The sequence below is a fragment of the Amblyomma americanum genome, chromosome 4 (genome assembly GCF_052857255.1).
Source record: "Amblyomma americanum isolate KBUSLIRL-KWMA chromosome 4, ASM5285725v1, whole genome shotgun sequence".
Lineage (NCBI taxonomy): Eukaryota > Metazoa > Arthropoda > Arachnida > Ixodida > Ixodidae > Amblyomma > Amblyomma americanum.
In genome coordinates this window covers 188,443,399-188,456,363 of record NC_135500.1, presented here as the reverse complement: position 1 = coordinate 188,456,363, position 12,965 = coordinate 188,443,399, and the positions used below count along the sequence as shown (strand labels likewise).

At 45.2% G+C, this 12,965-nt stretch overlaps 1 protein-coding gene across 1 annotated transcript; it reads left to right on the top strand.

The window, feature by feature from the left end:
- The first annotated feature begins 7,313 nt into the window (after nucleotides 1-7,313).
- LOC144130490 (uncharacterized) lies at nucleotides 7,314-10,302 on the top strand. Its single transcript, XM_077664407.1, has 2 exons — nucleotides 7,314-7,602; nucleotides 9,658-10,302. Exons 1-2 carry the CDS (start codon nucleotides 7,331-7,333, stop codon nucleotides 9,869-9,871), a joined length of 486 nt encoding a protein of 161 aa, XP_077520533.1. The 5' UTR covers nucleotides 7,314-7,330; the 3' UTR covers nucleotides 9,872-10,302.
- Nucleotides 10,303-12,965: the final 2,663 nt, after the last annotated feature.

Genomic DNA, 12,965 nt, shown 5'->3' with positions numbered 1-12,965 from the left:
AAATATTTAATTCTAGCTGCTTAGTTTCTAGCCATTATCTTTTTTAATGCCGACACGCTGCAGTTTCTCATAGCAGCAGATTACGCTTTTACGTAGAGGAATTTGCGCAGAGGAATCGCGAAAGCAATTCTCTTTCACCATGCGAGTCGACATTAAGGGGGTAAACTCTCTGCTCTTCTCAAGCGTTTAAGTAAAGTAACTGATACGACTGCACCGATTTTGTGACAGCCTGCGCACATTTGGCGACATGACCAACGGGAACAGCGAGCTGCGCACATCAAGCGGTGGTGAAATTACGCATTCGAAAAATTTCCATGCAAATGCGAAGAAGCACATGCGCGCTCAAGACTCAGACGGCGAAGAGGCGATGACGCACACAGATGCACGCAAAAAGGGTGTGGGCGTTTTTGTGTGTTTTCTTCGCGCCTATAACGAACCAACTAACCTGATAAGCTCTACTGATACTTGCAAAGCCCGATATTTCTTTTTCGTGTTTGCTATTTTCATTGGATTTGCAACGATCAGTAACTTCTGTGTGTGTTGGATTTCGTGTTTGCTATTTTCATTGGATTTGCAACGATCAGTAACTTCTGTGTGTGTTGGATGTAGGAGCGTTTACAATGCGCTCGTAGAGAGCCCTCTGATTCGCGCCACAGTACAAAACGGGCTAGCGCTTCGGATTCAGACGATCGTCTCGAAACAGCTTTTCGAGAGAACAAGCTTGTGTGCAACGGTGGAAGTCTGTGGATAACAAGAATAAAAGCGCAATAACACGACACAAAGAAGGAGGAAACCGACAGGACAGGCGCTAACTTGCAACCGGGTCAAATCTACCGATTCACTGTAAGGATTGCTGGAAAGAAGAAGAAGGAAGAAAGAAGGCATGTGGAGCAAAACTTCTGGAAACAAGTGTAATCTGCAAAAGTAAAGACACGATCGCACGCGAATTGATAGAAGCGCACAGAATATGTAAGAGTGGGAGTGCATGTGTTAGCACCCCGTCGATCGTGATGTATAAAAAAGAATGTCAGTTTTTAGATATGGCATAGTATCTGCGGAATCTCCTGTTCTTGTTATGCCATTCGAATTTTCTACGCACGTGCTTTCAACTGTGATCCCCCCTATCTGTCTTTACCCCCCCCCCCCCCCCCTGTGGTTGATATATACGCGGTGGTTTATGAAGACAGTAAAGTGTTGCAAGTTAGTGCCTGTCCTGTCGGTTTCCTCCTTCTTTGTGTCGTGTTATTGCGCTTTTATTCTTGTTAGCTATGAACCAACTTGCCCCGGAGAGTGTTTTACTGAAGTCTGTGGAGCTTGCCTCTTATAATTACTCCGCTCTAAGTAGGCGACGTACGTGGGCCGGCTTTATTTAGTTTGCGTTAAGGTAAGAAGTTGGGCTAGTTGCTACGTATATAAGGGTAACGAGCGCAACAAAGACGAAGACGCAAAGAAGACGACAACACGACATAAACGCTTGTGTCGTGTTGTCGTCTTCTTGTTTATGGCCTCGTCTTTCTTTGCGCTCGTTAATCATGGATTATTTAGTTTACCGAGAGATAAACACTGGACAATTAATTAGTCCCTGGTCTGCCCTCATTCGGTATCTCTCTTGACTGGCAGAAAATATTTGGCAACTATAACCATTAGTCCTGGATGCGGGAATATATGCGAATAATGAAGGGACTCTTCCAGGTCTCCTAACAGGAGATTAGGCGTTCCCGAACAAAGCAAGACAAGACTATGCTTAGGACCACGCAGCGTTAGAACCCACATTTTTCTTGTCTTCTTTATCGCTTTATCTGGTATTTGCAAAGATTTCATGAGAAACTGCATTACGGAAAGTTGCCGGGCCAGTTGGTACATTTTTTCAACGAAAAAAGAGCGCAAAAGACAGGACCGAGAACAGGACACACTCGCGCGCACACACAGCGCTGACTAACATCTGGAGGCTTATTTCATTGCTCGCAATAAATACCATAAGAATCAAATAAAAATATTCCCGGAGAAAACATGCTTTGTAATATGAATAGGCCAAGTTCTCTTTCTTGTCGTCCATAGTACAGGCTTCATCGCCATGTCACTTAGTATTAAAGATTTTTTGGGGACTCACGACAGCATTGTAAGAGCGCGTTTTGACTAATTTTAACTACCTAAATTTTTTTTGGTATCAGAATGAAAACGTTAAACCTAGAATCTGCTCAGTTACTTAGAGAAATCATACGTCCCTGCAAAGTGTTGGCGTTCAAAGCTTGAATCTTCAATTGGTTTCTGCGCCTCGCTTAAAACAGCTGGGTTTGTCTTCTATTCAAGGTAATGATTAAAAGTTAATGTTTACATTTCGCAATTGTCAGTGACATTATCGAGAACCAATATTCCAGGAAACTATTGCTTTTAGGATCACCGCCTCAGTTTGCCCTGTGTACAGAAATTAAGTGAAGCAAACATCAACTTTGGTCTATTATTTCGTCTGGAAAAGAGAAGCGCTTTTGGAGAGCACTGTTTCATAATAGCCGTCATCATCAGCCTAACTACGGCCTCTAAAGGACAAAGACTTCTCCAAAATATCTCCTATCAGTCATGTCATATGGCAGCTGCTGCCGCCACATCGCGAAAATTTCCTAATGTCTTCCGCCCACCCCAAGTTTTGGCCGCCTGCTGCTAGCTTCTTTTCTCTTCAAATTCATACCATTGCCCTAAGGAACCATCTGTAATCTTGCCCTCGAACTGCATGCTTTGCACGTGCCCAATTTGTCTTGATTCAGACCAAAAAATCAAACTTGCGTTTGTTCCTTGAACCACTCTATCCTTGTCCTGTTTCCTAAATTTATTATCTCTAAATTTGTATGTGTTTACTTTTATTTCTTTACTGATCTCTACGTAATTGCTTTTCAGGAAGAAAGTCGTCAGCAGTTTCATGACTTACCTTTACTAACACCAAACAGGAAAAAAAAAAACGTTGCTTCATGTGATCAGTCACTTTCTTGAAGTAACAAAAAACTAAGAAATGCTAAGTTATTCATCGCGATGCGAGTGTCGAAAATTGATTTTTATTTCATTAAACTTTTAGTATCCAGACGTTTAGAGACATAATGTACTTTACGCGCCTCCATAAAGTATAAGAATCGCTCTTTACTCCATTACGAATGATGCGTACCCTGCGCCTCTTCAGTTTGCTGAGTTCTCTTTAACGACTCAGGCCGTGGAGAGATGATTAATCCTCGAAACGCGGTATGGAGGCAAATTGATGATCTGTGGCACAACCCGACAAGTAATCTAATTTTAACTTGAAATCTTTATAAAGAAACACGTCTTTGATCTGGGGCACAACCCGACAAGTAATCTAATTTTAATTTGAAATCGTCCTAAAGAAACACGTATTTGGCGCCTCTGTGCTCCCCGACCTGACGAAACATAACAGAAATTTCACGAAGTTTCATGAAGAACGCAAGCTTTGTACAAAGACAAAAGAGTGATAATAAGGGAATAAAGGCACGCTTTGAGACAGGCTTCTCAAACACGCAGTTCACACAGACTCTCATATGACTTAACTAGAGCACTGGTGACATCTAAAATACCAGTGTGGCGAATTTGCTGAGTGTCGAAGGTGATGCGTAGTTTCTATTTCCTGGAACGCTGGACTGTGCCTAAATTTCTGTATCATCACACATGCTTGCAAAAAAAAAGTAATTTAACACGAATAGCTAAAGGCTGCGCCATCTAGCGCAAGTAATAATCTGGCATTACACCACACCACTGGATAATGATCCCAACTGATTGCATGTTCAGAGTGATATCGCCTCTGTTTCTTTCAAGACCATGTAGATTATCGGGATTTGTATTCACACGCGCTAATCTCGTCCCGTGCTTTGCTCTACGCCACGCATCATGTATTCCGCGTGTTGTAAAAGCTTAAAATTACTTGCGCATAGCTGTGATACAGTGCTTCTTTGAGGCAGAACTAGTTGCAGAGAGCTAAACTGTCTTGCGGTGTCCAAAATCCAAATACACATTGTTCCTCGCCATTAGAAATATCTTACGTTCGCGATTGTGTTTGGAAGACAGAAAAAATTAACTGCCTCGTGGATAAAGCTAGACACTGCAGAAAATTCTGCCATCCTCGCCTCACGTTCATCATGGAAGGGGCATCAGGGCAGAGCGACATAATTTTTATCTGCACCAGAGAACATTAAAGAGATAAACAGAGATGCACAGCGTAGGAAGAACGCACCCCACTACATTCTCTTAAGTTCGATTCAAGTACAGCTTGCAAGCTGAGTATAGGTAAGTGACAGAAAGCATTGGCTGCAGACTATTGTCTCGAGTTTTTCGTTTCTTGCTTGCCATGACAATTACGAGTGCACCGCTTTTACTAGAAATCTTCAAGACAAAACTGCATTCGCCCGCTTTATCGTGGTCTAGTTATACCAGAAGGCTTTTCGCAAATGCGTTTTCAGTTGTTTTATCTTTGACGGTTCATAGAAAACTATCCTGTTGTGTTCAAACACAATTTATTTATTTGTCAGAAAGATTCTGCCGGGTTTTCGGGAACAGTTTCCGTTTTACAGTTTGAGAAATCCCAGAAATCACCACAAGGCAGCAGGCAAAAATACCTCACACATAATAATAAAAAATACTGTACATATATCGATATGCATAATTAAATGAAGACTATTGATTAGAAACATAAAAACAACGCCATGAACTGGAGAAATAATATGCTTTACACCAGGGAATTTCGCAGAGCATTGATGAAAATGGGATAACAAAAACATACCAATTGCATTAAAAGAGATAACTTGATGTTATTTTTAACTAAAAAAATGAAAAGATTAGCGTCGTCGATATAAAAAAAATAAAAAAAATGGTAAGCTGCACACGTAGCCACCTCTGAAATGCGCGTTTTATTTATTTTTTTGGCGACGCCGATGATGCGGGGCGTGCGTCCAGGAGAAATGGAACTTGCTATTAGAGGCGACGGCCGTGAAATCTGGGTGCACTCGTTTTTCTGCGCTCTATTTTAGAAGCCATACCAACTCGCTCAGCTTTCTCTTGTTCCAACTCTGTTGTCGTTGCTAGGCGCCGTCTCAGTGAATCAGGAGTCGCGTTCAACCTTGCAGTAACACTGGAAAAAGAAGTAAAGAGAGGAATATCCCGCGTTTTTCTCGCGACTCAGCGATTCTCGCTCCGGAAGCCATAAATCTGCTGACAAAGAAAAACAATATTTTCGGAGAAAAACAGTCCTCGGCACTGGCGTTTGCCGTCGCCGTAGAATCTGCTTGGTCCGTGCCGTGAATAGTAAGTGTTCCGAAGGAAGCACTTTTGGGAAATAAAAGGTGGTACCGTATATTGCGAGCTATTTCCGGCATATAAGTGAAAAGGGAACGGTGGTGTGGCCTTTGCACCATATTTGTTCTGGCCTTTTTTCGCGGTTCACTATTACTGTCAGGTGAGCCGACAGCCGAGGGCGACTCCACGGGAATTGGAAGGCGTGCTGCGTATCTGCTCGTGTTTGTTTTCATTGCGACCGTTTTGCAGCTTGTTCCTGTCTCCTTGCGCATCGATGACATGATAGCCAGAGGCGTGTGCCTGAAGCGTGGGCCAATCTAAAAGGATGGCCCATACGCTCTGCGTCTAGGGTAGCAAACCTGTACTCGGTCTTAGGATCGCCTATTACAATTAAAACGTAGTCAATAGTTTTTCTCGAATTTTTAAATAGAAGCGCGCTTTCCTCAGCTTAGAACTGCCTTAGGATCGCCTGTCAATAGTTTTTCTTGAATTCTTACTTAGAAGGATGCTTTCCTCAGCTTTAAAAAATACCGTTATTTTTGGTTCTATTATTGGCTGCTCATGGGGCCAAATCACTCAGTCATACTATATCCATGCCAATCATGCCTGCAAGCCGAGCCAAACACATTATACGGCCGATCGAGCTCTATTTTAGACCTCAATATTTCTATCTTACTCTTTACCGCATGAGAAACAAGAATACAAACAACAAAATGCGGTCCACAAGAGCATGTTTCGCCCTAGGTTGAAAAGTGGAAAACTTAGTGCAGCGCATCGGCTGGCGTACGTTCGTTACAGTTGGGTACAAATTGTGATGTGAGGGCATAACCGAGAAATGGATCGAAAAAGGTGGCGAGGTGTTTGCGCTGGCCCGCACCTAGAATAAGGCTGTGCGGTCCCAACATGATTTAGAAGGGCGTCTAAAGGTAATCGTCTCTCTTTCGCAGCGATCTGATGTTCATAAAAATTATGGTACATATGCTGGTTATGACAACAATGTGAAAATACGCAGCAGTTACCGAAACCAACCAAAGCATAGGGGAATGTGTCTATATTTTATGCCGTGGTGCTGAATTATTAGAATCAGTAGTGCAATACTTTTTAGCTATGAGATGAATACAAGAAAGTAGTTGAAAAACCAAACACATGCCATAAGTGGGGCGCAAATTCAGGACCTCCGTACGTCGCGCACGCTGTTCTACCTATCCAGCTCGAATCGTGGCACGTGGTTGTTTTTGTTTGTACTCTCTAATCAATTATCTTTCAGGAAAAAAAAATTACTGCACTAATCAACCCGACAAAAAAATTCTCATCTTTTTTCCTTCATTTCAGAGATTTTTAGCTCTCTTCAAGTTTATTTCATAAGGAGCCCTTTATTTCCACCCCTTGTTTGGCGAACAACTTAAACGAGGGCCTCTGTTCTGGCAGCCTTGACGTCATGTATAGATAGCATAAGAGGGTTCCTGAACAGCTGCCGCCCTCATCAGTCAATCACGTTTCTCATGGAACGTGCGGTAAAGGAAGGCTGCAGTTCCTAGGCGGCGCTGGAGTTGCTGCTACGCTTGCCCTCTCTTGAGGCATCTTCGATTTGGCTACACCCGCTGCACTGGTTCCGTCAAGTTCCGCCGGAGTTCCGGCCGCATGCAGCAAGTGCAGCTTGGCACTGGCCGCTTCCAAAACGAATGGCCGAGTGCAGGCCTGGTCGTCTGATAGCCCTGAAGTCTCCACAAAATTAGTCAACTGCGTGCCACCGGCATCAACGGGAACCGAAATCTCGAGCCACGTGAAGAATTTTCAAGCAGGATGTGGTAGATTGTGCAGTCACGCACTGTGACGTAGGTGTGCCACAAGAGAGCATGCGCCAGTTCTGTGCCTGTGTTGCTATCACCGGTTGTGCTGATAACGGGCCACCGCCGCAGCTATTTAAGCAGTCGTGTTCTTGGAATAAAGCGCTTTTGATTCTGTGCATTGTGACTCACGCGTCAGTCTGTTACAGTGGCGACGAGGCACGGTCGAACCGTGCAAGGGCCTGTTGGTCGGCGACATGGCTTTCGGCAGTCGCATTCGAGAGTTCGACCTCAGTGAAAATTCATCGTGGGTAGATTATGTCGAGCGCATTGAGTTATCGTGCGCAGCTAACAAGCTCACAACGGATGACGACAAACGAGCTGTGTTGCTCAGTTGCTGTGGGCCAGAGACGTACTCCCTCATAGCAACCCTCGTCAAGCCTTCGCGGCCACCCAACGTGGGCTATCAAGTCATCGTCGACGCAGTGAAGAAGCATATCAACCCGAAGCCATCTGAACTATACTCGAGGTACGTCTTTTCGAAGCGCGACCAACAAGACGGAGAGGGCGTGGCTGACTATGTCACTGCTTTGCGCAAGTTATCCGAGAACTGCGGATTTGGCGGTACAAAAATTCCGTTAGAGGAAATGTTGCGTGACCGTCTGGTTTTTGGAATTTCGGACAGTGTGGTTCAACAGCGTTTGTTGGCGGAAAAGGATCTGACGTTTGAGACGGCATACGAGTTAGCAGTAACGGCGGAAACGACTGCCAAGCAGCAAAAAGCAATGAGGAGCAATGCACAAGAACCCGAGTTCCAGCAGGAGTTGACGGCGGAAGTAGGAAGGGTGGCGAGCATGAAGAAACCAGAAAGACAGCGGCGTTGTTTTCGCTGTTTGGCAGCCCATTCAGGATGGCGGTGCAGATACAAAGATTCTGTGTGCTTCAGCTGCGGTGGAAAGGGACACTTATCAAAAGCATGCCGAAAAAAGCAAGCAGAAGTGGAAATGCAGCTGGATGATATGGAACATGCTGTGAAGAGCGAGTACGACGAGTCGTTCAGTATCAGCCAAGTAAAAAGTGGGACGCCAAAGTACGTCATCGCTGTAGAGATTGGGAAGGAAAGCGTGCCTATGGAAGTAGATTCTGGAGCTGCCAGGTCTATTATTAGTGTGAACAAATTTCAAAAGCTGCAAGTGGCGAAACAGATCAAGCTGGAAGATTGCAACACGCAACTCGTTACCTGGACGAGGGAAGGTCTCGACGTGCTGGGAAAAGCGTCCGTGCCCGTGAAGTTCAAAGGCAGAGAATTTAAGTTGCTAACGTCTAACTCATTGCTGGTGCATTTTAAGACGGATGTCCCGTTAGTGTTGTCATGCGACGCATCATCTGTGGGTGTAGGAGCCGTTTTGGCTCATCGCGACAGCAAAGGAAATGAGCAGCCTGTGGCGTATGCGTCCAGAACGCTATCTAGGGCGGAGCGCAATTATGCTCAGATTGACCGTGAGGCCCTTGCCGTGGTTTTTGGGGTTCGACATTTTCACCAATACCTTTGTGGGCGAGATTTCCTCATTATCACGGATCACAAACCCTTGCTAGGAATTTTCCAGAGGCAGAAGCAAATTCCGGCGGTTATTTCTCCCCGCATGTTACGGTGGACGCTAATGCTGTCGGCATACGATTACGTCATCGAGTACAGGAAAACCAAGGACCATGGAAACGCCGACTGCCTAAGCAGGTTACCGGGCCCCTTAACCCGCCAAGAGACCGAGGCGCCAGGCGACATACTCCTTCTGGAAGCTGTGGAGTACCCTCCAGTGAGCGCAATGGAAGTGGCAGCTTTCACCAGGGGTGATCCCCTGCTGTACCAGGTGAAGCAATGGATCCTGGAGGGCTGGCCGCGAGAACGGGTAGCCCTGAAGTATTCTGCATATTGGGTAAGACAAAACGAGTTGTCCGTACATCGTGACTGTGTACTCTGGGGGAGCCGCGTAGTTATTCCAGAGGCACTGCAGAAGCAAGTTCTAAGCCTTATGCATGCTAACCATCCAGGAGTGACGGCCATGAAGGCAATCGCTAGGTCGTACGTGTGGTGGCCGAAGATGGACGAAAAGATCGTCGAGTTTGTGAGGTACTGCACGCCATGCCAGGAAAACAGGCAGAGTGAACCAAGGACACCAACGCATTTCTGGACTAAGCCTGAACGACCGTGGAGTAGAATACACGTGGATTTCGCAGGACCCGTCCAGGGCGTGTTTTTTTGGTGGTCGTAGACGCCCTGTCAAACTGGGCCGAAATTGAAGTGATGCCGTCTCTCCAGTCATCTGCAGTAATTGAAAAGTTTCGCAAAATGTTTGCAACACATGGTTTGCCCGACTTGGTTGTGTCGGATAATGGCACCGCTTTTGCAAGCAGAGAAACTCAGGCTTTCCTGAAACTGAATGGTATACGCTATATGTATGCGGCGCCGTACCACCCGGCGAGCAACGGAAGGGCGGAGCGGATGGTCCGAGAACTGAAGTGTGCGTTACGGAAACAGAGACAGGGCACCGTATTATGCAAGGTTGCACGATTTCTATTCAAACAGCACTCTACGCCGCACGCCGAGACCGGGAAATCTCCAGCCGAAGTCATGCTGGGCCGGAAGTTCAGGACCGCCCTATCCAGCCTTCGCCCGGATGAGAGTGACGCAAGCTGCCTTCGGCAGCCGCCACCACGAGGTTTCCAGTCTGGTGACGCCGTGTACGCGCGGAACTTCCGGCCAGGGCCCAAGTGGTTGTTTGCACGCGTGTCGCGACTGATAGGCCACGTCATGTACGAGCTGAGTACGGCAGACGGAGCTGTGCACCGACGCCACCGCAACCACGTTCGCAGAGCATGGTGCTCTGATCCCCGGACAACAGACCAGCAAACCTGTCCCTCGTTCGCTCTGCCGTCTATGTCAAGCCGCGCACTGGGACCTCCGGAGCCCGAGACGTCTCAGCCGCTCCGGCGTTCCACTCGCCAACGTAACCCAGTGCGACGTTACGGCATCGATGACTAAGGGGGAAGGGATGTGGTAGATTGTGCAGTCACGCACTGTGACGTAGGTGTGCCACAAGAGAGCATGCGCCAGTTCTGTGCCTGTGTTGCTATCACCGGTTGTGCTGATAACGGGCCACCGCCGCAGCTATTTAAGCAGTCGTGTTCTTGGAATAAAGCGCTTTTGATTCTGTGCATTGTGACTCACGCGTCAGTCTGTTACACAGGACGTCCCAAAGAAGTGTCCCCATGAACCAGCCCCAAGGAATCAAGAAATCGTCGTTTCGCAGAAAAAAAAAGCCGTTGAATGTGTACACAAACGATTTACGAATGTGTGCTGAAATGCTGCTCATGCGGCTCGACTTGGCCGCTTACGCTTACAGTTATGACGCCACGAACAGTTACTCACCTTGTCCTTTCAAGAAAGGAGTGCTATCATTTCGTTAAGAGAGTCTACTGTCATATCTCCTTCGCTTCTCCGACCTACACAAGGGTGCCACCATATTGCTGCACAACAGCTGCACTTCTACTTGGGAGAGTGCAAGCCAGCCAAGAACTCGTTCTGCACTAGTTTGGCATTTTTTCAGAGCGAAGACGGAAGTGCAGCGGGCGCGCGCTGCACTGGAAAAACGAGTGCGAAAGTGTTGCACTGCTTGAGCTGGTGCAGAAAGTGCAGCCAAATCTAAGAGACCTTCTGACATCCGCTCCGTTATCTTACAGGACATTCTGTTATCATCACGTTACTTTCGCGTTACTTTCCCTGGACATTACCTTTTCTACTGCCAAATCTCAACTGGGGCATCATCAACTCGAGTTTGTTTCCTTACCAATCTTCCTCTCTTGCTGACCCTGAACGTTAAAGCCATCATTTCTCTATTGCATCTATAAACTCAATTAAGGAAAGCTCTGCCCGAAAAGTGCAAGCCAAAATTATGCTTTGAATAATAATAAATTGTCAATATAAATTATCAGCAAAAGAGAAGTCCGAAGATAAAGAAGATAGCCGGCTCGTAAACTGTTCACCTAGTTTTCCTCATCTATTGTCGCTTGCTCTTCCTGTAATGTTTCTGACAGGCTTCCGCTTCGCTCTTCGTGCTCTTTGATGATTTTAAACGGATAAACGACAGTAAGGTCTTGAAAAAGATCGCAGTAAGAATAAATAAAGAAACAGTTTGGTGTATTCACTGAGCATAGAGAAATCTAATTTTATTGCAGCCTTTGTGCTAATGGCTTTTGCTAAAACAAATGTTGATGTCAGACTTCAAGAGCACTCATATTTAACCCTCCGTGCTTCTCCACATCCATGAGTGCAGTTCCTTTTCAGGAATAAAGAAAAAGCGAGCCCGATTGCGAGCCCTCTTTTTTTTTTTTTGTCGGCAAGAACCTTAAGTATGCCCATCTAATTTACTTACGAAGTTAGACACTTAGTCACGAGAAAATGAAATTAGTTGTGCTGCCCAATAAAACGGAACCACGAAATAGGCTACAGACCATCTATGCCTAGGTTATTCAGCAGAGTGTAAGGTGATCTTTTTCTCTTCAAAGAACGACGTAATTATTTATGTCCGGTACCCACATGGCCCGCAGTTTATTATTGATTAGAGTGTTACATAGAAAACAAAAATTGATTTATTATAGGCTGGAAAAAAGCCACACAGCAAAAAGAAAAAATTACCCACAACTGTGACAAAATTAGAGATAACAACTAGAAGAAATATGTCAGCAGAAGAACGGAAACACTGGAATAAATACATATGCCCAAAAGGTAAAATTAACACAAAGAAAATTTGGAGCAAATTGCGATGACAAATATAAAATTACCATTAGTACAGATTTTGAACACACAGTTGGACATGTTGCATAGCGTGCCGCAAGCAGCAGAGCACTGTTTTTATTTATAAAGCAGATCATAGCAATCTTCGAGACTGTTGATAAACGGTGGATGACAACATTGTCTCGGGTTCAGTTTCATAAAACCGCAACTCTTTCTTGTGTAAAAATATTCGGTAACTTGAAAGGTAACTTGAAATATTAGACGTTAAAATAATTTTTTTCATTCTTCAACCCGACAATGCTTTCTACCATTATTAGTCATTAATATACGCAATTTATACGTCCTTGTATAGAAAGTCAATGAGGTGCAATGCAGAGGCTGCATGAAGCGTGCCATCGAGGATTCGAATAATGCGACTTAGGTTCTCCGTCATGCCATCTAATAAGGAGAGAGGACCCGTACCACTCGCACTGGTGTCCAAAATTTGCTTGCTATACTATTGTTCAGACAAAGGGAAAAGGAACAAAGCGTGGTAAACGTAATCCACTTGCAAAAGCCAATGTGTAGGCTCAGAGACAACAAGCCTTCCTCTACAGCGCTGGACAGCAGGACATAGAACAAGAATAGAGAAACATGGGGCTGAATACAGTTGCAAGTTCAATGCCAGTATTGTTTCTTTTTGTTCTATATGTCCTGCTGACCACCGCTGTTGGAAAAAGCTCGTCATGAATTACCACCTCGCCCGATCTGCCGTTCTTCTATGACACAAAACAAAGCCCTGAAAACTAAACATTTTGACAGATTTGTCTGTCTGGTTGGGTTTTGGAGACTTATAATAAACTACACATCTCCAACCAAAATTTTTTAAATTTTAACCTAACGTTTCGAAGCCGACACGGCTCCTTCATCAGGGGTGATTGAGGGCAGTAGCTAGCGTCTTTTAAGTATGGACGGTTCGGTTTTATTGGGCAGCACACTTAATTTCATTGTCTCGTTACTCCGTGTCTAACTTCGTATGTAAATTAGATGTGCATACTTAATGTTTTTGTCGTCAAAAAAAAAAGAGGGCTCGCTCCTCCCCTCCATACTTAAAAGAGGCT